This window comes from Triticum dicoccoides, chromosome 3A, assembly GCF_002162155.2.
Source record: "Triticum dicoccoides isolate Atlit2015 ecotype Zavitan chromosome 3A, WEW_v2.0, whole genome shotgun sequence".
Lineage (NCBI taxonomy): Eukaryota > Viridiplantae > Streptophyta > Magnoliopsida > Poales > Poaceae > Triticum > Triticum dicoccoides.
The window spans coordinates 315,685,320-315,711,568 of NC_041384.1; the positions used below are offsets into that span (position 1 = coordinate 315,685,320).

Below are 26,249 nucleotides of genomic sequence, written 5' to 3' on the forward strand. Positions count from 1 at the left end.
CTACTTGAATTCCCACTTATAAACTCCTGAAATTTTTTGGTTATGCAATCAGGTGTTGGGGATACATGGGAAGCATAATATCTCACCCAAACTAGCAAATCCTACATCCAGCTGTATCCATCCTTCAACACATAACCAAGAAACCTTCGGAAATCGTTTACCTCAACCTTCGAAAAGCATCCATTATACGAGTTATGGCAATACTCCTGAACTCTCGCCCCAGTACTGGGTGGCATCGAGGTTATCTCACCAACAACTGCATAAAAGAGATTTTCGATGTCAGCGAAACTAAACTCAGGTATTCCAGAACTGCAATGATAAATTTGTGACGACAACACCTCGAAGCTCAACTCCCCGGGACACTGCCACAACCCCTAAATGTCAGGAGGCACCAAGAACAATGTTCTCGTCACAAAACCATCAGAACGATTCCAAGATACCCGCGTGATCCTAAAAAAATTAAGTGAAATTTGAGAAGAGAAGAGTCAAAACTCTACGTAAGGATGCCTCACCAGAGCGACGAAGGGACTGAGGAGTAAAAAGAATTCCTAACTCTCCGATATATATAATTCTAAATGACTCAAAACATTTCTAGACTCAATAACACCAGCGATTCGATCAAGCAGGGGGCTCCTAAGGTCGGGGAAGGCTCTGATACCAACTTGTGACGCCCTCGATGCGGCTATATCTCCCACCTGTCGAAGCACGACTTAGAGGCATAACCGCATTGAAAGCAAAGTCGCAAGTGAGGTAATCTTCACACAACTCATGTACTATATAAGGGAAAAAGATACATAGTTGGCTTACAATCGCCACTTCACACAATTACATGAATAAAGCATTACATCATCCAAATACAAACAAGGTCTGACTACGGAACCAAAATAAAGAGCAACCCCAAATGCGACAAGGTCCCCCGATCGACCCAACTGGGCTCCACTACTGATCAACTAGAAACGAAACAAGAAACGGACAAGATCTTCATCGAGCTCCTCATTGAGCTTGGTTGCGTCATCTGCAGGGTCTCATCGGCACTTGCAAGCTGGTTTTGGAAGTATCTGTGCGTCACGGGGACTTAGCAATCTCACACCCTCGCGACCAAGACTATTTAAGCTTATGGGTAAGGTAGAGGTATGAGGTGGAGCTGCAGCAAGCGACTAGCATATATGGTGGCCAACCTATTCGCAAAAGAGAGCGAGAAGAGAAGGCAAAAGCATGGTCGGACAACTATGATCAAGAAGTGATCCTAGAACAACCTACGTCAAGCATAACTCTAACACCGTGTTCACTTCCCGGACCCTGCCGAGAAGAGACCATCACGGTTACGCACATGGTTGATGTATTTTAATTAAGGTCAACTTCAGGTTTTCTACAACCAGACATTAACAAATTCCCATCTGCCCATAACCGCGGGCACGGCTTTCGAAAGTTCAAATCCCTACAGGGGTGTCCCAACTTAGCCCATCACAAGCTCTCACGGTCAACGAAGGATATTCCTTCTAGCGGGAAGACCCGATCAGACTCGGAATCCCGGTTACAAGACGTTTCGACAATGGTAAAACAAGACCAGCAAAGCCACCCGAATGTGCCGACAAATCCCGATAGGAGCTGCACATATCTCTTTCTCAGGGCACACCGGATTGTCCAAGGTTCCGGTAGGCCAGCCCAGAGTTGCCCCTGGTGGCCACCGGCAGCTGACAGGTTGGACCAACACTTAGAGGAGCACTAGCCCGGGGGTTTAAATGAAGATGACCCTTGGGCAGGCCTACCCAAGGGAAAGAAAAGGCTAGGTGGCAAATGGTAAAACCAATGTTGGGCCTTGCTGGAGGAGTTTTATTCAAGGCGAACTGTCAAGGGGTTCCCATTATAACCCAACCGCGTAAGGAACACAAAATCCGGGAACATAGCACCGATATGACGGAAACTAGGGCGGCAAGAGTGGAACAAAACACCAGGCATAAGGCCGAGCCTTCCTCAAAAGAGGCACGGATCACTAGGAAACAACATGAACATATGGCATAACAACAAAATCAGGATAAGGACTTAGAGAAATTCTAAGTCCCTGAAATCAGCATTACCGATTACACTACTTTGCAAGCTTGTGTTAGTCACCACACATATCACAAAAATACATGGTAAGCACCTCTGTAAAGATGGCATGGCATATAACAAAACACATGTAGAGCTCAGGAGCATAGCATGCACACAATAATCATGGCAAAAATGACAAATATCTATTTGATGAAACAGATCTGCCAAGTTTATCACATAGCCCTCTTCCAACAGCATTTCTGGCATCAAGATGAGCTCAAATGAAAATGATGCAATGAGAACAAATGATGTGCTCGTTGAGACAAACATTTTGATATGCTACACACTCAAAACTGAGCCACAGATGATGAGTTATGATGCGATGAAAATCATAAAAAATACTGGGATCTGGGGACTTAGAAGAAAATAGACCTCTCCGAGAAAGTCAACGGGACGGGGAGATCCGGGATGGAGCGGTGCAGATCTGAGACAGGATGTGTTTGGATGGGGAAGTGGTGGATCTGATCCATCTTCCTCGGATCCGGTGCGGGACGAGGTCCGGCGAACTCCTCGAGCTCCGGCGACGAAGGGGAGGCGGCGCGGGAGGTCGGAGGTGGCCGGACGGCGGCGTGAAGGCAAGGCGGTGGAGGAGGTCGACGCCGGTGAGCTAGGCGCGGGGCGGCGCGGGCTCACCGGAAGGGCGGCGGTGCCGCGGGACTCCGGCGGAAGACGAGGGCGGCGGAGCTGCGGCGGTCGGCGGTGGAGACACGGAGTGGCGGCGCCGGTGTACGGCAACGGAGCACGCCCGGCGACCACGAGCGAAGGCGGCCGGCGGGGTTCGGGCGGGGTGCCCGCGAAGTGCGGCGGCGGCGAGATGGGCCGGGAGGGCCTCGCCCGGGCGCCGGCGGGCTTCGGCGGGTGGTGGGAGGCGCGGATGAGGTGGCGCGGCACGATTGGCGCGGGAGGCGGTGGCGGGTGACGTGGCAGGCCCTCATTGGCCGGAGTGAGGTGGAGGGCGCAGCGGACGTGTCCGGCTGGCGCGGGAGGAATTGTCCGGTGGCGCGCGGAGGAGGAGGTTAGGGTTTCGGGGAAAAGATCCGAAAACGAAAATGAAGGGGTCTATTTATAGAGGTAGAGGGAGCTAGGAAGCTCCAAATGAGGTGCGGTTTGTGGCCACGCGATCGTGATCGAGCGACCGAGCTGATGGAGAGGTCTTAGGTGGATTTTGGGCCACTTTGAAAGGGTGTTGGGCTGCAACACTCACGAGGCCTTTTTGGTCCCTCGGTTAATCGTTGGAGTATCAAACGAAGTCCAAATGGCACGAAACTTGACAGGCGGTCTACCGGTAGTAAACCAAGGCCGCATGACAAGTCTCGGTCCAATCCGGACACCGGGTTACATAGGAGCGCCGGATTGCAAAACAGACAACGGGGAAAATGCTCAGATGCATGAGACGAACATGTATGCAAATGAAATGCACATGATGACATGATATGCAATGCATGACACGCAAGCAATGACAAGACAACAACAGCGAATAACTGGAGGACACTTGGCACATCGGTCTTGGGGCGTCACACCACGCCCCTGTCGCCACACCATGGATGGACCTCCCTCTGCTCCCACCCATGCCATGGACAGAGCTCGCTCCCCTCCTCAAGGTCATCTCTTCACCCATCTCATCATCTGGCTTGCTGCATCACTCGCCCTCACCTTCTCTCCCTCCCTATCCTTCTAGATTGAGACCTAGTGCTTCTTCCTAGCCGCTAGTATATAATAAAGATAAAAGTGAAACTAACACAACCGTTTTTATTTGTAAAACATAAAATCTATTTTCCATTTTTTCACCTAACTTTTAAAAAAGGTTTTCACCTAACCTATTATCACTATACAGCCAGTCCACACTCTTCTCGCTCTAAACATCATCCACACCCCTCCCCGTGTCACCCTCCTCCTCTCCCCCGCATCCCTGGTGGCCATAATATGACCGGCATATTACGAAATTTAAATACTCCCTCCGATCCAAGTTAATTGACGCTAAAGTTGTACTTAATGAGAGTCAATTAATTTGAATCGAAGTGAGTATATTCGACAAAAAATTATATTGTCTTATATATAGTTATAGAAAAAAAATTAAAATCATCAAATGATATAGTATTACCGTAACAAGTCCCGACGATAAAAAAGATCACACTCACGTTGCTGAATCGGACGCCGTAGAAAAGAATGAACTTTTTTTAAAAGAAGAAGAAAAGAATGAACTTTTTTAGATTTTTTTTGAATTGAATAACGCTGCACCCACTCACTATCTCTTTGGTAACTGTCTAATACGTATATATTGGAAAATGAACATCACAGTCATCATCCCCGCCGCCCCCACACATTCTGGTCACTTCCCACCGCCCCTCACATCTACCCGCTGTTCCCTATTCTACCATGGCCGCCCCTGCTCTTGATCCCCTTCATGGTTGAATCTGGTCATGGAAGCATCCATCAGAGGCGGACGCAGAGGCGCAGGACTCGCAAGCCCATGCTCTTCCCTGCTCCTTCCTCAAATCCGATCGCCGAAGTGAGCGAGGAGGCGCTCGAGCTCGGTATGCTCGCCGGGGACGCCGCCCCGTCCCTCTCCTCATGACGCCGTCGCCGTTGCCGTCGTGGCAATGAGTCTCTCCACCATCTCCCGTGTGCTCACTTGCTAGTCCCGGTATAGATTAGTCTCCCTCTCCGACCCCGCCGCCTGCTCTTCCCCGTCAATTCGGTTCATTGGCAGGTGCATCACCTCACTGTGTGCAATATTCAGTCCCCTAGGATTATCTGCTAGGGGGCCATGACATGTCCGCCGCCATTGTTGCTGCCCAACTGTGAGGTCGCCGAGATGTGTCTCGTGCGTCGCTACCTGACAATTGCTCTGGGGAGCCGGGCTTCATCGTCCAATGGGAACGGCAAGGTCCGAGACTGGAGATCCCTGCTCGCCAACTCACAGTCCTGGCGGTTGTCCTACCAGTCGAAAAAGAGTGAGCTTTCTTCCTGGTTTTGGGTTTCCTTTGTACCGCTTTAGTTGGTGGCTGTGTTGACATTTGGCCCTCAATGTTTCAGATTTCCTGAAGGAGAAGAAGGAGGTCCCGAAAGGGGATGGGAGCAAGAAGTCTGAATCGAAGGGTTTGTTTTGATTCTGAGTTGCATTGCACAATATTTTTATAGTTTGGGAAATCCTTGGAGTTGTCTATGGAACCTTTCCTTGATGTGATGGTCGGGCATATTTGTGTACTAAATCAGTGTCCTGGATTACCATCATCGGCAATTTTAAATATTTCTTTGATGTATTACCACAAGCATTATGCTGATGGTGTCCCACATGCTACAACCCGAGTGGGGTCCTTTTGGTGGAGAGATATCCTCAAGCTCCATGATGCGTACACACCTATTGCCTCAGTGCACATAAACATGGGTGACTCTGCTCTGTTCTGGACAAATGCTTGGCATATTGGTGGATCTTCTAGACCTTTATGTTGGAGACTGCCAAGGTTATTTTCCTTTGTTAACAATGACAAGGTTTCAGTGCATGAATTCCTCATATCACAAGATATTTTTTCAATGTTTTTCTTGCCATTGTCTCAAGAGGCTGCTCAAGAGTTGCATGTGCTAGAGGATTGGATAATGGCTTTGGACAGGAACATTAACATACCGGATGTCTGGGTCTGGCCGGGCAAATCTGGCGCATTCTCAGCCAAGAGTTTCTACACCTTAATGCACTCACATTTGCCTACAATTCAACCATGTAAATGGTTGTGGAAAAGCAGATGCACATTGAAGATCAAAGTCTTTGGTTGGTTACTTTTCTTTGATAGGCTTAACACCAAGGACCTCCTGATCCGCAGGCACTGGAGATCCCCTTTGAATGATAATCTTTGTGTTATCTGTCAGGAATTATCATATGAGGATATGCTGCATTTGTTCTTCAACTGCAATTTCGGTCGGAGGGTCTGGAACTATCTTTCTATTGATTGGTCAAGAGGGCCGGACATTTTGCAATGTATCCAACATGCTAGATCAAGTTTCAGGCATACTTTCTTCTTTGAAGTAATACTGACAGCTGCCTGGAACATTTGGATCCTCAGGAATGGAAGAACTTTTAGAGGGGAGAGAGCTACTTTTGCTGCTTGGAGGTCTAACTTTGTACATGATCTCACACTTTTGGATCCTCAGGAATGGAAAAACAAGCATTATATCTCAAAAACATATAATGTTCTAAACCAATTCGTGATAGATCAACAAAATCTCGTTGATTCTTTCACCTATTAGGATAACTTTATGAAAGAATGATCTGGCATAACTGTGTAGTTCCAATAAACAGACATTCAAATGCACCATTTTACACTCTGCAAGCAGGAAATGCAACTTCTTTAGTGTTTAGAATGGATCAGGTTACCTGTTCTATTTCCAGTTTTAAATAATTATACACATTCTCAATCATCACGTGTGCAAAACAGGGTTTATACAGATTTATACAATTCAATCTAAAATCCTGGAGCTGGTTAGATGCTATATTACTTTGTAGAACGATTGTGTTGGTTGTCATGCTGCTGGAACTTGATATAGTAAAGTCACTTCCCTGTCTCTCATACGTAGCCTTGTTATTGTGTTTTGCTTCTGCTAAAAGAATGGACAATGGTTCTGTCGTGCATTTGAAAAAAAAGTTGAGGGGTTTTGCATTTCTCTCGGAGCAAACAACCAACAATAATGTTCATATATAAATAAACAGTCATCTGAAATCTACTGAAACATTTTAATTTATTTATATAGGATAAGGAAAATTTATTTAATCTCGTGGCCGCGCTTGGCTATGATCGCCTTGTCCTCTACAGCGTTGTGGCTGCAGGCCACGTGGGCTATGACTCCGCCGCCAGCGGCGACTGGTCCTTCCCGTGCCTCTACCGCCTCGTGGCCGAGTCGTCCTCTCCCCAAATCGACATCCACCCCTTTGTCAAGCCTGCCATGCTAGTGACATGAGCAGGATGGTGTACACGAGCTTCACAGACATGTGGCCATGGAGGCTCTAGATGAGGTCGACGCCGATGACAACTCGAACAGTTCGTAGAGCCGTACCAGGTATAGCTACTCTTCCTCTACTCTTCCTCTTCAATCAATAGCAGACCGCTCTGTTTGCGGAGGTTGTAGCTCACACGGGTTTGTGGAGGTGATGGCTCAAGTATTTACCAGGGATGTTTGTAGTGTGTTGGCATATGATCCAGTACATAAATTGATTGCTTTAGTTGATCGAATTATTTGCATCTGACGTGTTGCACACATATATAAGGCAGAACAAGTTGTTCCGCTCATGGAGTCTGACTAAAATATTTTGGGCAAGTGTTTATCTTCTTAGGAAGATTGCTTGGTATGGAGGATTAGCTAATTACAAATAGGATAATCCAGCCTCATGTTAGGCCACCTCCACCATGGACAACACCTCACGTTCCTTTTTTAAACATATTCGTCATGCTTCATTGGTTCCTTTATGAATAGAATTGCAGTCGATATTCTTTAATTTGTACATAATCATTGATCTTGTACTCGTATGGACAGGGCAATGGTGCTGACCTGTAGCTCCACCTTCGATGGTAAACTATGGCTCGTAGCCAAGAATTGTAATCACGGTTGATCCAATGAGGACTTGCAGCCATGCGAGCACCTGTGCCTCCTGCTCCGATGGCAAAATTTGCCTCGCTTCCTGGGATCCTCGCCGAGACGGAAACCGCGGACAAACATGGCGATTTGAATAGAGAGGAGATGGAGGTATCAGTTATATATACAGAAAGATTGTAGTCTGATTGGTGATATATATGGAATAAATGTTATGTGCTTAAGGAAAAGAAAATCTGGACAGGGAGGGTTCACTTTTTTGGCTATGGGACGTGGCAGATAGCGTTTAGAAAATTGGATTGCCTAGCGACTTCCTTCTTTCAATAAAACCGGTGGGGTTGGCGACTTATCTATTCTAATGAAAACCGGTGGAGGTATAGAGAAAATAGGTGGGTGGGGGGATCGACGGGATCGGTGGAAGGGGGGTCGAGGGATACGAACGAACGAAACCACGTACGGACTCCCGTATTAGGAGTAGAGATGAGCAAATACAATATGACAAGAAAAGGAAGGCAATGCAATATGAAACAAAGCAAAACCCAAAATGAAACCAGCAAGGAGGAAACCACTTGGGATTGATGACGACAAGGTTGGATACATTGCCAAATATGGAAGTCTTACATCTAGGGTGTTGCAACTCTCCTCCACTACAAGAGGATCTTGTCACGAGATTTAGGACTGAAAAAACTTCGGATATTCGGAACGAATGTGATCCTTGCGCTTCCAAGTAGCTTCTCGGTCGGAATGGTGAGACCACTTAACTTTGAGAAACTTGATCGACTTGTTGCGAGTTTTGCGCTTGGTTTATTCAAGAATGGCAACGGGATGCTCATGATAAGACAAGTCCTCTTGGAGGTCAATTTCTTTGAAGTTGGTAGTGCGCTCAGGCATCTTGAAGCACTTGAGGAGTTGTGACACGTGAAATACATTGTGCACGTTTGAGAAGTTGGAAGGGAGATCAAGTTGATAAGCAAGGTCGTCTCTTTTGCCAATGATCTTTAAAGGACCCACATATCTTGGGGCAAGCTTCCCTTTGATACCAAAGTGTTGAGTGTCTTTCATTGGAGAGACTCGGAGATAGACATGGTCTCCAATCCCAAAAGCCAAGTCACGGTGCTTGCTATCGTAGTAACTCTTTTGGCATGATTGCACGGCTCTGAAATTTTCACGTATAACTTTGCACATTTCTTCAGCTTTTGTGATCAAGTCATTTCCAAGAAGTTGGCTGATACATCTCCAATGTATCTATAATTTTTTATTGTTTCATGTTGTTTTATTATCACTCTTGGATGTTTTATAGTCATTTTATATAATTTTTAGCACTAACCTATTGACATAGTGCCCAGTGTCAGTTCCTGTTTTTCTATGTTTTTACATCGCAGGAAATCAATATCAAACAGAGTTCAAATGGCACGAAATTTTACGATGATTTTTTATGGGACAAAAGGATGCAGATGGGCCCTGGTTGCACCTGGGGGTGCCCCGAGGGGGCACAACCCACCAAGGCGCGCCAGGGCTAGTGGGTTGTGCCCACCTCGGGTGCCCCGGACCGCATCTTTGCTCTATAAATATCCAAATATTCCCAAAACCCTAGGGGAGTCGACGAAAAATTCATCCAGCCGCAGCAAAGTCCAGAATCACCAGATCTAATCTAGACACCATCACGGATGGGTTCACCACTTTCATTGGTGCCTCTCCGATGATGCGTGAGTACTTCTTTGTAGACCTTCGGGTCTATAATTAGTAGCTAGATGGCTTCATTTCTCTCTCTTTATTCTCAATACAATGGTCTCTTGGAGATCCATATGATGTAACTCTTTTTGCGTTGTGTTTGTTGGGATCGATGAACTTCGAGTTTATGATCAGATCTATGTTTTTATATCCATGAAAGTATTTGAGTTTCTTTGATCTATTTTATGCATGATCTCTTATAGCCTCATGTTTGTTCTTTGATATTTGGGGTTTGTCTGGCCAACTCGATCTATTTATCTTGCAATGGGAAGAGGTGCCCGGTAGTGGGTTCGATTTTACGATGCTTGATCCTAGTGACAGAAAGGGAACCGACACGTATGTATCATTGTTACTAAGGATAAAAAGACGAGATCTATATCTATCGCCATATAGATAAACAGATCTTGTCTACATCATGTCATCGTTCTTATTGCATTACTTCGTTTTTCCATGAACTTAATACACTAGATGCATGCTGGATAGCGGTCGATGTGTGGAGTAATAATAGTAGATGCAGGCAGGAGTCGGTCTATTAATCTTGGACGTAATGCCTATGTAATGATCATTGCCTGGATATCGTCATAATTATTTGAAGTTCTATCAATTTCCCAACAGTAATTTGTTCATCTACTGTTTGCTATTTTTCTTGAGAGAAGCCACTAGTGAAACCTACGCCCCCCGGGTTTTATTTCTCATATATTTGCCTTTGTGATCTACTTTTTCCTTGCTTTTATTTTCAGATATATTAAACCAAAAATACAAAAATATATTGCTGCACTTTATTTTATTTGCGATCTATTTATCCAATCTATTACAACCTTTTCACCGCCACGCACCAATTTCTGGCGCAGTTACGTGAAAGGGATTGACAACCCCATTAACACGTCGGGTTGTGAGGTGTTGTTATTTGTGTGCAGGGGTTGTTTACATTGTGTAGCTTGGTTCTCCTACTGGTTCGATACCTTGGTTTCATAACTGAGGGAAATAATCTACCGTCGTTGTGCTACATCATCCCTCCCTCTCCGGGGAAATACCGACGTAGCTCTAGCTGCCATCAAGGAGAATTTTTGGCGCCGTTGCCGGGGAGAATCAAGTCAAGATAGCCTCCCGTCAACGTGCTTTCTGGCGCCGTTGCCGGGGAAGATCTTCAACATAACCAGGTTCCTAATCACAAATCTCATCTCCTCGCAATTTACATTATTTTCCAGTTGCCTCTCGTTTTCCTCTCCCCCACTTCACAAAAAATTGCCGTTTTATTCGCCTCTCTTTTCGTTTGCCATTTTCTAGCCGGATCTGTTTTTTGTGTGCCTTCTTGTTTGCGTAGTCATGATGCCTCAAAGAAAATATTATGATGTTCCTTACCCAAATATTTTGCTTGAAATTGAGAAAAGTACTAAGGATTATATGACTAGGCAATTTGAGCATAATAAGTATTTTACTGAAGAACTTAAGGAGCACTCCGTTGTGCTAAATGCTATTACAAAACAACTTGATGATATTAGTAGAGAAGTTTGCAATCTCCAATCTAAGTATGGTTTTGCCGAAAGTTTGTTAGGAAAAATATCCGATGCACAAGCTACCTTAGTGAATCAAATGGCCGCTAAACCAATCTCAGTAGAGGATAAAAGTGATGAAGATCTTAAAATTATTGGTGTTTCTCCTATTGATTCCTTGTTTAGTAAAGTTAAGAATGATGAAAAAGGGACTGGAGAAGAGTCAACTTTAGGTACAAGGCATCCCAATATTTTGAAGGGTGAAAATCTTGTAGAAAAAATTGATGAAAGTGGGTTTGGAGAGGTCAAGACTTTAGCTAGTGATGCACCCACTATTTTGGATTACAATTAATTATGATAGTTTCTCTTTAATTGATTTTATTTCTTTGTTGCAATCAATGATACATTCACCCCATGCTTATGAACAAAACAAAGCTTTTACTAAACATAATGTTGATGCTATGATGAAAGCTCTTGAAGAAAAATGGAATTAGAAGTTTCAATTCCTAGAAAATTGTATGATGAGTGGGAACCTACTATCAAAGTCAATATTAAAAGTTGTAAGGGTTTTTCTTTGTGTGACTTGGGTGCTAGTGTTTCCACAATTCCGAAATCCTGATGTGATGTGCTTGGTCTTACCAATCTTGAAGAATGTTCCTTGAATTTGCACTTGGTGGTTTCTACTACTAAAAAGCCTATGGGAAGAATTAATGATGTTCTTATTCTTGCAAATAGGAATTATGTGCCCATAGATTTTATTGTTCTTTATATTGATTGCAATCCGTCTCGTCCTATTATTCTTGGTAGACCGTTTTTACGCACTATCGCTGCCAAGATTGATATGCAAGAAAGCAATATTAAGTTCCAATTTCCTTTGAGGAAGGGTATGGAACACTTTTTTTAGAACTAGAATTAAGCCACCTTATGAATTAATCATGAGGGCATCTTATGGATCTCAAACCAAAGATGACAAAACCTAGATCCTTGCTATATGTCTAGCTAAGGGCGTAAAACTATAGCGCTTGTTGGGAGGCAACCCAATGAATAAAATTTATTTTTGCTTTTTGCTCCCTGTTGTTGAGTGTTAGCACAATTATGCTACTGTTATGATTGTGTTTTTATGTTTTAATTAGTGTTTGTGCCAAGTAAAGCCTTTAGGATCTTCTTGGGCAATAGTTGTTTGATCTTGCTAAAAAACAGAAAGTTTGCGCTCACAAAATTAATTTTCATTTTTTACCAGAGGGCGATAAAATAACCTTTCCAATTGCAGTAGATCAATATAAAAATTTCTTGGGACTTCCTAATATTTCAGAGTTTTTGGAGTTACAGAAGTATTCAAAATAGACTGTTCTATTTTGACAGATTCTGTTTTCTTTGAGTTGTGTGCTTATTTTGATGGCTCTATGGTTTTCTTTGATGAGTTTTTGCCATATAAAAGTTGGAATACTTTAGATATAATACAAAAACAAAATATGAATTGGTTTGATACAGTACTTATAGTAGTGGTTTATTACTCTTATACTAACGGATCTCACGAAGGCTTTATTGAGTTTTGTGTGATTGAAGTATTCAAGTTTTGGGTTATCTTACGATGGATGAAGGAAGGATGTAAGAGCCTAAGCTTGGGGATGCCCCGGCATCCCAAGCTATTATCCAAGAATGAGAAACCAACTAAGCTTGGGGATGCCCCCGAGTGGCATCCCCGCTTTCTTCCAACAACTATTGGTATTTTACACGAGACTATATTTTTATTCGTCACATGATATGTGTTTTGCTTGGAGCGTCTTGTATGATATGTGTCTTTGCTTGTTTTATTTTGTGTTTTAAGTTATCAATCCTTTCTGGACACACCTATTTGAGAGAATCAAAATTATGTCATGACTTGTTAGAATTGCTCTCTAGACTTCACCTAAATCTTTTATGAGCTAGGACTTGCTCTAGTGCTTCACTTATATCTTTTTGACCACAGTGTGCTTGTTATTTTTGAAGAAATGTTCTCTTGCTTCACTTAGATTTGTTTGAGAGTTAGTAAACTTTTGAAAAAAAAAAATCTCTCTTGCTTCACTTAAATTATTTTGAGAGAAAGAAAAATTGTGTATGCTCATGATCTTCACTTTTATTTGTTTGAGCTTATGAAAAGCAACTCATGAAAATTAGTGCCAAAGTGATAGATATCCAAGAAGGATAAAGTAAAAGAAAATGTCATGAAGATCATTGGAGAAAATAAAGTAGATTCTTAGTAATAGTTTTGAGATATGATGATGTGATATGTGAGTCATCTTGATGAGTAATTGTCCTCTAGTAAGAATATGGATGTTAAGGTTTGTGATTCCTTATGCAAGCACGAAAGTCAATAATCATGCAATGAAAATTATATCCTACTTGTGATGCATTATTTGGTGTTAATTATGCTTAATGCTTGCTTACGAGATTATTCGTTTCTCGGTTGGTCGCTTCCCAATCTTTTGCTAAGCCTTCATTTTGCACTAAGTATGACCTCTACTTGTGCATCCAAAATCCTTTAAACCAGTTTTGCCACATGATCCACTATATCTACCTATATGTGGTATTATTTTGCTGTTCTAAGCAAATTTGCATGTGCCATTGTAACATCCCTAGCCTTACCTTGCACTTGGACTAGCTTGGTTGTGCATCATGTCTAAATTTTATTTAAACCTGAAATGGGGGATGTTCAAACCCTAGCAGCAAATAGAATTCAATAGGTTCAACTAAAATAAACTCCAAGAACCCAAAATGGTCTTAGAAAAATGTTCATGATTTTTGGAAAATGCTGGAAACAGCAACCAGAGGTGATGCACATTTTTCCTAGCCATCTTGGATTTTTCTTCAACACATATTGTATTTGATTGGGGCTGCAAAAATTGCTATAAATATTTTGACAACTCCAAATATTCTGAGAATTATTGAGGGACACTGGATCAATTCAGAGAGTGCCCAAAAATATTTTCAGAATTATGTAAAATGATTTGGTTTCAAAACCAAATCAAAACAAACTACAGAAATTACAAAACAGTAGAAATAAGGAAAGAGACTTTTACCTGGCGGCCACCAACCGGCCCAGCACTGTAGCTGGCGGCCCAGCCCACCAGTTGACGCCAGTCGTCGTCCTCCTGGCGCCAGGAGGACGAGACACACGGTGCCCGCGCACACGCCACGCACCTGCCCGCCTGCCTGCTGCCTCCCCGCCAGCGCGACGCCACTAGTTTTCTCCGTGGTGCTGTTTGGATCGAGCACTCCCTCTCATTCGCTCTCTCTCCCTCTCCCTCGCTCTCTCTCTCTCTCACACACGGCCGAGTGCGCCGTCACCACCGTTTGCTGCCACCGCACCCAGAGCCACCGCCTCGCCCCATCTTCATTTCTCCGAGCTCCGTCTCCTCGCGCTGAAGCTCTCCATCGAGCCACATCGCCGGAAGCCCTGCAACGTCCTCACCACCCTTGCCTCCATCCTCGGCCGCCGTGGACCGTCGTCATTGATTTGCTCCGTCCAAGCCTTCCCCGAGCACGCTGACCATCCCCTCGTATCCTCTGTGAGCTCCACTGTGTTTCCCCTCTATCTGTTTGCTCTCCTCCATGTCATAGCACCATTCCCCGCCGTTCCCGAAGCTCGCCGCCTCGGCCTAAGATCGAACGGGTCGCGCCCGTACACCGCACCGAGCTCCTGGTGAACCCAGGAGGCTGCCCAGGCCTTTACTTTGCTCGCCTGTGTCCTGCAACTCCGGTTCCGTCGAGGTGCGACTCCGGCCACCGCCTGCCGTTGTTGCAGTCGATGTTTCGGGCCACCCCAGCTCCTCCCGCTTGCTCCATTGGATGCGCGCGAACACTAGCTCGCAGTAGAGCCAAACCCCGCCGCGAAGCACATTCTGTAGCGCCGTCTCGAGCAACTCCGGTGAATCCCCGCCATTGCTGTGGTCGCTGGCATCAACTGCTGACGTGACGCCAGTTTAATTAGCACTAATGACCCTATAAACACCCCTAGAGCCACTGCCACATGGGCCCCTGTGCCTGTTTAGGTTAATTTAATTTCTGTTTAGATTAGTTCATAACCCAGCGGGACCGACACATCAGCATTGACTTTGCTGACGTGGATGTTGACCAGGCCCACCTGTCAACGGCACTAACCAACCCTGTGTCACTAACGTGTGGACCCCACATGTCAGCTTTGACCTGGACCGGCCCTGTTGACCTGTTGACGTCATAGTGACGAAATGCTGACGCAGTAAAGAATTTTCTGAATTAAAACCTATTCAGAAAATTCCAGAAAAATTTAAAACTTCTAAAATTCATAGAAAATCAACCATAACTCCAAATAAAATAATTTATATATGAAAAATTATGAGAAAAATCCAATCTATCCATTGGTACTATTCTCATTCATGTTAGAATAACTTTTGGCTACTTCTTAGGACAAATCAAATGAATGGCATTTAAATAACCACATGTGGAGTTTGAATTTGAACATTTGGTTCAAACCAACTTCATTTATTCTGGTTGCTTGTTGCATTAGCTCAAATCACATCATATTGCCATGTCATGATCATGCATCATACTGTTGCATTACATTGATTGTGTTCCCTCTTGTTTGCCGGTGTTTGTCCCCTCTCGGTAGACATTGTTCCGGTGATGTGATCGATGACACTGATGAAGACCAATTGCTATCTTCAGAAGTGTCAGGCAAGCAAAACCCCCTTGTTCATTCTGATACAATCCCACTCTCTCGCTCCTGCTCTCTTTTACTGCATTAGGACAACAACGATTCAACTATTACATGCTGCGGTAGTTGAACCCCTTTCCTCTGCATGACCTGTCATTGCCACAGTAAATAGATGAAACCCACTAGCATGAGTAGGAGTTGTTTGAGCCCTGATGTGCCTACTCATTAATGATTGTTTGTCATGCCTGCTATTGCTTAGAGTTGTGTCAGGTCTGATTCATCGGGGATGAATTGGAAAGTTGTGAACATGTCCTGCTGTTGAGAGCTAAGTGTGTGAACACGATTTGGTAAAGGTAGCGGTGAGAGGCCGTGTAGGAGTACATGGTGGGTTGCCTCATTGAAACCGTCCTCAGGAACTGAGTTCTGTGTTTGTGATCCATGAACAACTAGTACCACACATTGGGTTCCGGTAACTCGGCCCCTCTCGGCTTATTAATCAATCTGATCTCTGTGCAGGAGTTGCAACTAGTTTCTGGTGTTTGTAGGTAGTGCTAGTAGTCTACCAAGTGGCACCTGTACAGGTGGGCTTGGTACAGACTAGGTGTAATGGCACGGTTTACCAAGCGTTGCCCGTTTGGTGGGCTTGGGAACCCTGCTCACATCGTTTGGGGCCGTGAGCAACACCACGGACGGATCTCCTTGCGGATGGAACCCAAATAGGCGATAAACCTGGACTAGAGACTTGCGTGGTTAGTCAGGTCATGGCCGACACCCTTGCCAGGCTTCCGCTTGAAGGTTGCCGAGATACATGACGTGTACATGGCGGTATGTGGCGAGAGCTTGCGTGAAGAAGTACACCCCTGCAGGGTTATAAATGATCTATTCGAATAGCCACGTTCACGGTAAAGGACCTATGGGTTGCCTATACAGTTCATAGACAAGTGAAAGTGGATACTCTAAATTGCGCAAGATAAGCGTGAGTGCTATGGATGGCCTTCTCATAGGGAGACGGGAGCGGATCCATAGTGGTGTATTGTTATGGTGAATATGTGGACTCCTGTGCGCCACCTCAAAAGAGTTACTTGCATACATAGTTCAGGGTAGCCACTGAGTCAAAGTTGGCTTGCTGCAGTTAAAGTCCACCACCCCCTTTGTTGATACTGATGCATATGTAGCTAGTTCTGATGTAAGTCTTGCTGGGTACATTTGTCCTCACGTTTGCTTAATTTATGTTTTTGTAGAGAGACTTCGGTCTCACTAGTAGTTCCGCGTGGACTTCGACGTTTAGCTTGTTACCTCGGCTACAATCTTGTACCCTTTGGAGGGTCTTGTAGATAGATAGGCTTACTAGCCTTCTCTCTTTTCAGATGTCCGTACTAAGACATGTTTTTGCTTCCGCCTGTGCTTGTTGCTTGTATGACTTGAATGCTGGGTCATTAGACCCATGTTTGTAATATCTAGCTCTTCGGAGCCTAATGAATAAATACTTTGAGTCGTAGAGTTTTGTTGTGATGCCATGTTGTATTTGCACATATTGAGCATATTGTGTGTATGTTATTGAAATGCTTGGTATGTGTGGGATCCGACAACCTAGTTGTTTATTCTTGGTAGCCTCTCTTACCAGGAAATGTCTCCTAGTGCTTCCATTGAGCCATGGTGATACGTCCATTTTGCATCATGCTTTTATATCGATATTTATTGCATTATGGGTTGTTATTACACATTATGTCATAATACTTATGCCTATTCTCTCTTATTTTACAAGGTTTACAAAAAGAGGGAGAATGCCGACAGCTGGGATTCTAGGCTGGAAAAGGAGCAAATATTAGAGACCTATTCTACATAGCTCCAAAAGTCCTGAAACTTCACGGAAGACGTTTTCAGAATATATAAAAAATACTCAGTGGAAGAAATTCACCAGGGGGGCCACACCCTGCCCACGAGGGTGGGGGGCGCGCCCTACCCCCTGGGCGCGCCCCCTATCTCGTGGGCCCCATGGTGGCCCTCCGGTGGCCATCTTCTGCTATATGAAGTCTCTCGATGGGAAAAAATCATAAGCCATCTTCTCGAACGAAACTCCGCCGCCACGAGGCGGAACCTTGGCAGAACCAATCTAGGGCTCTAGCGGAGCTGTTCTGCCAGGGAAACTTCCCTCCCGGAGGGGGAAATCATCGCCATCGTCGTCACCAATGCTCCTCTCATCGAGAGAGGGCAATCTCCATCAACATCTTCATCAGCACCATCTCCTCTCAAAACCCTAGTTCATCTCTTGTAACCAATTTTTGTCTCCAAGTCCGAGATTGGTGCTAGTAGGTTGCTAGTAGTGTTAATTACTCCTTGTAGTTGATGCTAGTTGGTTTAATTGGTGGAAGATCACATGTTCAGATCCTATGTAACGCCTCGTATGTAACCTGCCATATTTGTATTCCAGCCCTTGCCATTTCCGGCACTAAGTTATGATATTTCCTCGTTGTTGGGTTTTGTCTTCGTGTTGCTTGTGTCTTTGTCATGCATCTCATATCATGTCATCATGTGCATCGCATTTGCATACGTCTTCGTCTAATGCATCCGAGCATTTTCCACGTTGTCCGTTTTGCATTCCGGCGCTCCTATGTCCTCCGGTGTCCCCTTTTACCTCTTTTCGTGTGCGGGTGTTAAACATTCTCGGATTGGACTGAGACTTGCCAAGCGGCCTTGGTTTACTACCAGTAGACCGCCTCTCAAGTTTCGTGCCATTTGGACTTCGTTTGATACTCCAATGGTTAACCGAGGAACCGAGAAGGCCTCGTGTGTGTTGCAGCCCAACACCTCTCCAAAGTGGCCCAAAACCCACCTAAACCCTCTCCATCATCTCGTTCGTTCGATCACGATCGCGTGGCCGCAAACCGTTCTCAATTTGGAGCCTCCTAGCTCCCTCTACCTATAAAAAGGCATCTCCCCCGAAAATCACGGATAAACCCTATCCTCTCCATCTCCTCGCGTCGTCGGACGAAAAAAATCGCCGACGGACGTGTCCGCCCTCCGCCGCCCGACCACTCGCAAGCCGCCACGTGGGCCGCGCCCACTTCACCGCCTCCCGCTGCCGCCGGCCCGCGGGGACCGCGCCAGGCCCGCGAGGCCCGTTCCCGCCGCCGCGCGCCCGAGACGCCACTCCTTCGTCGCGCCGCCCGATCTAGCAGGAGCGCCGCCGCACCTCCTCACCGTCCGGTGCCGCTCCTCGCCGCCACGCCGCCGCACGAATCCTTCCGGCCGCCGCGTGCCGCCCCTCGTCGCACTTCATCGCCGCGCCGCCGACCACCTCCGGCGACCTCCGCTGCCCCGGCCGGCCTCCTCCTCGACGCCGGCATCTCCTCCGGCGACCCCCCGAGCACTGTTCCGGCGAGAAGCTCCGGTCGTCCTCGATCCGCATGCCCGATCCAGATCTAGAACTTGAGGGTTGACCTAATTTTTGCCCTAAGTCCCAGTAATTTTTGCATATTTCATCATGCCATTACTCTGCATCCATGGCTCCATTTTGGGCGCGTAGCATATCAAATTGTTCGTCTCGATGTGTACTTCATTTCATTCCATTGCACCATGTTCGTTTGAGCTCATCTTGATGCCCTAAATGTTGTTGCAAGAGTGCTATGCAATGTTAGTTTCAGATTCTTATCAGAGATTGGACATTTGTCATTTTTGCCATGTTTAATGTGTGCCTCCTATGAACTTGAGCCCTACATGTGTTTTGAAGTATGCCATGCCATCTTTACAGGGGTGTATGCCATGTATTTTTGTGATCTCTATGGTGACTAGCACAAGCATGCAAAGTAGCTCTCGTGATGTTGCTGATTTCAAGGACTTAGAAATCTTCCAAGTCTTTTCCCTGATAATATTTTTATGCCATGTATTCTAGTTGCTACAGAGTGATCCATGCCTCTTTTGAGCATGTTCAGTAAGGATCATGTTGAGATATCGTTGTGCTCTATCCATCCATGCCTTTGTTTGCAATTATGGAGCATCCTAGCATGACTCAATATTGCTCTACTTTTGCTATCAAATGTTCCTGGCAGATTGTTTACGTGTTAAGCAATTTTGCCGAGGTTGTTGTAGTTGATCCGTGCATGCTATGAGGTTGTTCCTGCCATGTTTAGCTTCTATGCCATGTCTACTTGCTGGGTGTATGCTTAGTTTGTCATGCAATGCCTTGTGGTGAGAGCATCGAGCTCGTAAACATGCCTATGTGAATCTGTTTTGCCATGTTCTAGTTTTCTACTAAGTCCGAATCTGTTAACGAAAGTTGCTATGTTCACATGGTTGCCATTGTATTTTCTGATCCCTTTTGGCTTATTGTCAGTAAGGGACTTTTGTTGTATACTTTGAGTAGCTTCATGTCATGCCTTGCTTTTCCATGATATGTTCCTGTGGCATGTTGTTATCTTGCTCTAAACATTGCTTCCTGATGTTAAATTCCTGCCATGTTGTTATTTTCACTATGTCTGTAATCTATTATCTTTTGCACTTTTGCCATGCTTGTTTGAACCTGCTATTGTGTGAATTAGCCGTACCTCAGTGTTCATCTTTTGTCATGCATCTTGAGAGGATCACTGTCATGTGTTTTGTTGCTATGTTAGAGTGTAGTAGCTTGTGGTTCTTGATGCATTTAGATGGCCTCGTGCTGTTAATCGCAGCTTTGTGCCATTATTGTTTTGCTTGCCATCTGCAAACCGTGCATCCGATTCCGGTGATCTTTATATCGATTTCGACCGACACTCTTGGTTTTCCAAGTTGAGGCCTGGTTCAATATTTCCTTTCAGAAACATGCATATGCATCGCATATCACATCCTGCATATCATGCCATATTTTGCATCATGTTGTTTGTGCATTGCACGTGGTTTATTGTGGTCCCCTTTGTTTGTGTTCTTGCTTTGGGTAGAGCCGGGAGACGAGTACGTGATCGAGGAACCAGTTGAGTACGCTTACGAGGATCAAGCTAACGTCAACTTGGAGAACTTTGCAGGCAAGATGACCATACCCTCAAAATCACTTCTATCTTTGCTTGCTAGATGCTCGCTCTTTTGCTATGCCTATGCTACGATACCTACCACATGCTTTATCATGCCTCCCATATTGCCATGCCAAACCTCTAACCCACCTTGTCCTAGCAAACCGTTGTTTGGCTATGTTACCGCTTTGCTCAGCCCCTCTTATAGCGTTGCTAGTTGCAGGTGAAGATTGGAGTTTGTTACTTGTTGGAACATGTTTATTGTTGGGATATCATTATTATATCTTGTCTACTTTAATGCATCTATATACTTGGTAAAGGGTGGAAGGCTCGGCCTTATGCCTGGTGTTTTGTTCCACTCTTGCCGCCCTAGTTTCCGTCATACCGGTGTTATGTTCCTTGATTTTGCGTTCCATACACGGTTGGGTTATATTGGGAACCGCTTGACAGTTCGCCTGGAATAAAACTCCTCCAGCGAGGCCCAACCTTGGTTTTACCATTTGCCACCTAGCCTTTTCCCTTGGGTTTCGCGGACTCAAGGGTCATCTTTATTTTAAACCCCCGGGCCAGTGCTCCTCTGAGTGTTGGTCCAACCTAGAGCACCGTGCGGGGCCGTCCCTTGGCAACTTGGGTTACGTTGGCTCCCATACGCTTAACTTATCTGGTGTGCCCTGAGAACGAGATATGTGCAGCTCCTATCAGGATTTGTCGGCACAGCGGGTGGTCTTGCTCGACTTGTTTTACCTTTGTCGAGATGTCTTGTAACCGGGATTCCGAGTCTGATCGAATTGTCTTGGGAGAAGGAATATCCTTCGTTGACCGTGAGAGCTTGTGATGGGCTAAGTTGGGACACCCCTGTAGGGATTTGAACTTCCGAAAGCCGTGCCCGCGGTTATGGGCAGATGGGAATTTGTTAATGTCCGGTTGTAGAAAACCTAAAACTTAACTTAACTAAAATGAATCAAAAGAGTGTGTGGTCGTGATGGTCTCTTTTTGGCGGAGTGTGGGAAGGGAACACGGTCTCGTGTTATGCTTGATCGTAGGTTGTTCTAGGATCACTTCTTGATCATAGTTTCTCGACCGTGCCTTGCCTTCTCTTCTCGCTCTCATTTGCGTATGTTAACCACCATATATGCTAGTGCTTGCGGCAGCTCCACCCCATACCTTTTCCCTACCTTTAAGCTTAAATAGTCTTGACCGCGAGGGTGTGAGATTGCTGAGTCCGCGTGACTCACAGATTACTCCAAAACCAGATGCAGGGACCGGTGATACCATTCCAGGAGATTTGACTGAGCTCAAGTGGGAGTTCGATGAGGACTCAGGACGATACTACGTTTCCTTTCCAGATGATCAGTAGTGCAGCCTAGTTGGGGCGATCGGGGACATTATGCATTTGGGGTTGTCTTTATTTTGGTTCCGTAGTCGGACCTTGATTGTGTCTGGATGATGTAATGTTATATTTATGCTATTGTGTGACCTAGAGATTGTAAGCCAACTATGTATCTCTTTCCTTATTCAGTACATGGGATGTGTAAAGATTACCCCTCTTGCGACATTGCCTACAATGTGGTTATGCCTCTAAGTTGTGCTCCGACACGTGGGAGATATAGTCGCATCGTGGGTGTTACAAGTTGGTAATCAGAGCCTTCCCCGACTTAGGAGCCCCCTGCTTGATCGAATCGTTGGTGTTGTTGAGTCTAGAAAAAAAATGTTTTGAGTCATTTAGGATTATATATATCGGAGAGTAGGATTCTTATTACTCCCTAGTCCCTTCGTCGCTCTGGTGAGGCATCCTGACGTATAGTTTTGATTCTTCTCTTCTCAAATTTCACTAATTTTTTTTAGGATCACGTGAGTATCTTGGAATCGTTCCGATGGTTTTGTGACGAGAACATTGTTCTTGGTGCCTCCTGACATTTAGGGGTTGTGGCAGTGTCCCGGGGAGTTGAGCTCTGAGGTGTTGTCGTCACAATTTTATCGTTGCAGTTCTGGAATACCTGAGTTTCGCCGACATCGAAAATCTCTTTTATGCAGTTGTTGGTGAGATAACCTCGACGCCACCTAGTACTGGGGCGGGAGTTCGGGAGTATTGCCATAAATCGTATAACGAATGCTTTTCGAAGGTTGAGGTAAATGATTTCCGAAGGTTTCTTGGTTATGTGTTGAAGGATGGATACAGCTGGATGTAGGATTTGCTAGTTTTGGGTGAGATATTATGCTTCCCCTGTATCCCCAACACCTGATTGCATAACCGGGAGAATTTCGGGAGTTTCATAGGTGGGAGTTCTTGTAGCTCTAGTATTTCTTCCGCAAATAGTTGGTTTGTGATTGGGTAATCCTCACCAAGTATTTGTTCTTGTCTGTACCTTGTTGTTTTTTTCATCTACCTCTATCTAAGTGGCTTCTCAATTTATGGAAGTGTGATCATTTATTTGGATGGCATTCATTCATTCTTGTTCGAATGTTGAGACTATATGTTGCAATTTCAATCTGTTGATTTAGCTTGAATATATATCTGTCAAGATGCTAACGGATGTCACCATCTTCAGGATGGCTCCTCCAACGCGTTAGAATCCTGAACCACCGTCACCACCTCCACCTTCGGAGGCATGGCAAGCTGTGATGGCCGCTACCAATGCCAACACGCAGATCTCATGCAACTCTTGCAAGAGCGCAACCAAGGAAATCAAGGCCATGGCAACAATCAGAATCAGTATGCTACACTCAACCAGTTCCTCGCAAACCAGCCAAAGACCTTCAGTAACTGTGTCGAAGCAACAGACGCTGATGATTGGCTCGTGGATATCTGCAAGCATTTCGAGTGCAGCAACATCAGGCCTGAGGACTTTGTCAATTTTGCCTCATTCCAACTCAAAGACCAAGCTGCAGAGTGGTATCAGCAATACAAAGATTCCAGAGGAGGTCGTGTGATTACCTGGGATGAATTCCATCAAGACTTCAAAGCTCACCACATTCCTTGGAGTGTTGTTGAGAGCAAGCGTGACGAGTTCCGCAATCTGAAGCAAGGCAGCTTGTCTGTTTACCAGTATAACATCATGTTCCAGAAGCTCACTCGTTTCGCCAAGCAAGATGTCCCTGACGAGAAGAGCATGATTTATCAGTTCAGGGGTGGCCTCAGAGAAGATCTCCAACTAGCCCTTGTGCTTTTCAAGCCGAAGAAGTACGATGAGTTCTACAATATGGCACTGAAACAAGAGGCTGCTCAACTCAAGTGCGATGCTTCCAATAAGCGAGTTAGGGATGCAACTCCTTCCTCAACTCAAGTGGCAACTAAGCAACAAAAGTATTGGTTGCCTCCTCCTCCTCCGTTCCGCCAGCCTTATCAGCAGAAGAGCAAAGGTGGCAAAGGATCTTCCCACCCACCCAACCCAGGCTTTCAGAACAAGACTTTGTCTCATGCTCCAAGATCAAGTGCTCTGTATCACCGTCCACTTTCAGAGGTCACGTGCAACAAGTGTCAGTAGAAGGGTCACTATGCCAACAAATGCTTCAATCAGAGGCGTCTTCCTCCTCCTCCTCCTATGAGATCTGCTAGCACTGCAGTGGTCAAGCATAATCCCAAGTTTGCAAAGGTCAACATGGTGAATGCAGCTCAGGCTGAGGACTCGTCAGATGTGATAATGGGTAACTTTCCAGTTAACTCTACTCCTGCAAAAGTCCTTTTTGATACTCATGCATCACATTGTTTCATGTCAAGATCATTTGTTTCCAAGCATGACTTCGTTTCCGAAATGTTGGGTAAACCTATGGGAGTGGTTTCTCCGGCCAAGTCTATGAGGGCTACCACGATGGTCCCGGATGTTACCATCACAATGGGTGACTATAAGTTTCTGTCTTCTCCAATGGTCCTTGGTGACTCGGATATTGATCTTATTATTGGAATCGACTGGCTTTCTAAGCACAAGGCTCGGCTTGATTGTGCTGCCAGGCAGATTCAATTGACACATTTGTCTGAGGATGTAATCGTCTTAGCCACTCATGATGATACCATTCGACTGTTTTCTCTTAATGAGAAGGGCGAGTTGGATGCCATCTCTCAAATTCCAGTCGTTTGTGAATACCAAGACGTCTTTCAAGAAGAGCTTCCAGGAATGCCTCCTCACCGGCTAGTTGAATTCATCATCGATCTTGAACCTGGCACGGAACCTGTTTGCAAACGTCCTTACAAGCTTGGACCTGAAGAGTTGAAGGAGCTGAAGAAACAACTCAATATTCAAGAGCGTATGGGTCTCATCCGGCCAAGTTCTTCTCCATGGGGTTGTGGTGTTCTTTTCGTCAAGAAGAAGGATGGAATGGACCGACTTTGTGTCGACTACCGTCCATTGAACAAGAAGACCATAAAGAACAAGTACCCACTTCCCAACATCAATGAGATTTTCGAACAACTCAAGGGTGCTCAAGTATTCTCCAAGCTTGACCTCCGTATGGGCTATCATCACATTCGCATTCGTGAAGAAGATATCCCCAAGACAGCGTTCAGAACAAGCTATGGTTCATATGAATACACTGTCATGTCTTTCGGCCTTGTCAATGCTCCTCCAACATTCTCTCGCATGATGAACTTCATCTTCAATGCCTACACAAATGACTTCGTCTTGGTCTACCTCGATGACATTTTGGTCTTTTCCAAGAACAAGGAGGATCATGCCAAGCACTTGAGGTTGGTGCTGGATAAGCTCAGAGAACATCAGTTCTATGCGAAGTTTTCAAAGTGCGAGTTTTGGCTCGATGAGGTTCTCTACCTTGGGCATATCATCTCCGCCAAGGGCATAGCTGTTAATCCTGAGAAGGTGTCTGCAATTGTGAATTGGGAACCGCCTCAGAACGTGAAGCAACTCCGCGGCTTCCTTGGGCTCGCAAGCTATTGTCGAAGGTTCGTTGAGAACTTCTCTAAGATCGCGAAGCCTCTTTCCAACCTTCTCCAGAAGCATGTGAAGTGTGTCTGGTCGCCTGAATGTGACATCGCTTTCAACACCCTCAAAGAGAAGTTAGTCACTGCTCCAGTTCTGACTCCTCCTGATGAATCCAAACCATTCGAGGTTTTCTGTGATGCTTCCCTTTAAGGTCTCGGTGCAGTGTTGATGCAAGAGAAGAAAGTTGTGGCCTATACCTCTCGCCAGTTGAAGCCCAATGAAAAGAACTACCCCACTCATGACCTCGAGTTGGCGGCAGTTGTCCATGCTCTTTTAACATGGAGACATCTCTTATTGGGAAGAAAAGTGGACATTTTCACTGATCATAAGAGTCTCAAGTACATCTTCACTCAGCCTAACCTCAACCTCAGGCAGACTCGTTGGGTCAAAATGATTCAAGAGTATAATCCGAGTATTGAATACACTCCAGGCATGGCCAATGTAATTGTTGACGCATTGAGCAGAAAGGCTTACTGCAACAGTTTGATTATCAAGCCCTACCAACCAGAGCTTTGTGAAGCTTTCCGCAAACTTAATCTTCAAGTTGTTCCTCAAGGATTCCTTGCCAGCCTCCAAGTCTCTCCTACTTTGGAAGATCACATTCATGAGGCTCAGCTTCTCGATGCTATGGTGAAGAAGGTGAAGATTGGGATTGCCAAGAGTCAACCCAAGTACAAGTGCTATCGTCTTCATGACAAGGATACTCTATTCTTTGAGGATCACATTGTTGTTCCTAAAGGTGACCTTCGTAAAGTCATTATGAACA

At 45.2% G+C, this 26,249-nt stretch overlaps 1 protein-coding gene across 2 annotated transcripts; it reads left to right on the forward strand.

Annotated features, from left to right (window-relative positions):
* The first annotated feature begins 4,410 nt into the window (after window positions 1–4,410).
* Window positions 4,411–7,901, forward strand: LOC119268121. 2 transcript variants are annotated; one of them, XM_037549634.1, is made up of 4 exons: window positions 4,411–4,735; window positions 4,832–5,045; window positions 5,128–7,140; window positions 7,615–7,901. In XM_037549634.1, exon 3 carries the CDS (start codon window positions 5,257–5,259, stop codon window positions 6,331–6,333), a length of 1,077 nt encoding a protein of 358 aa, XP_037405531.1. In that variant the 5' UTR covers window positions 4,411–4,735; window positions 4,832–5,045; window positions 5,128–5,256; the 3' UTR covers window positions 6,334–7,140; window positions 7,615–7,901. The 2 variants fall into 2 exon arrangements, with proteins under 2 accessions (XP_037405531.1, XP_037405530.1); XM_037549633.1 differs by having other exon boundaries at window positions 4,411–5,045.
* The last annotated feature ends 18,348 nt before the right edge of the window (window positions 7,902–26,249 follow it).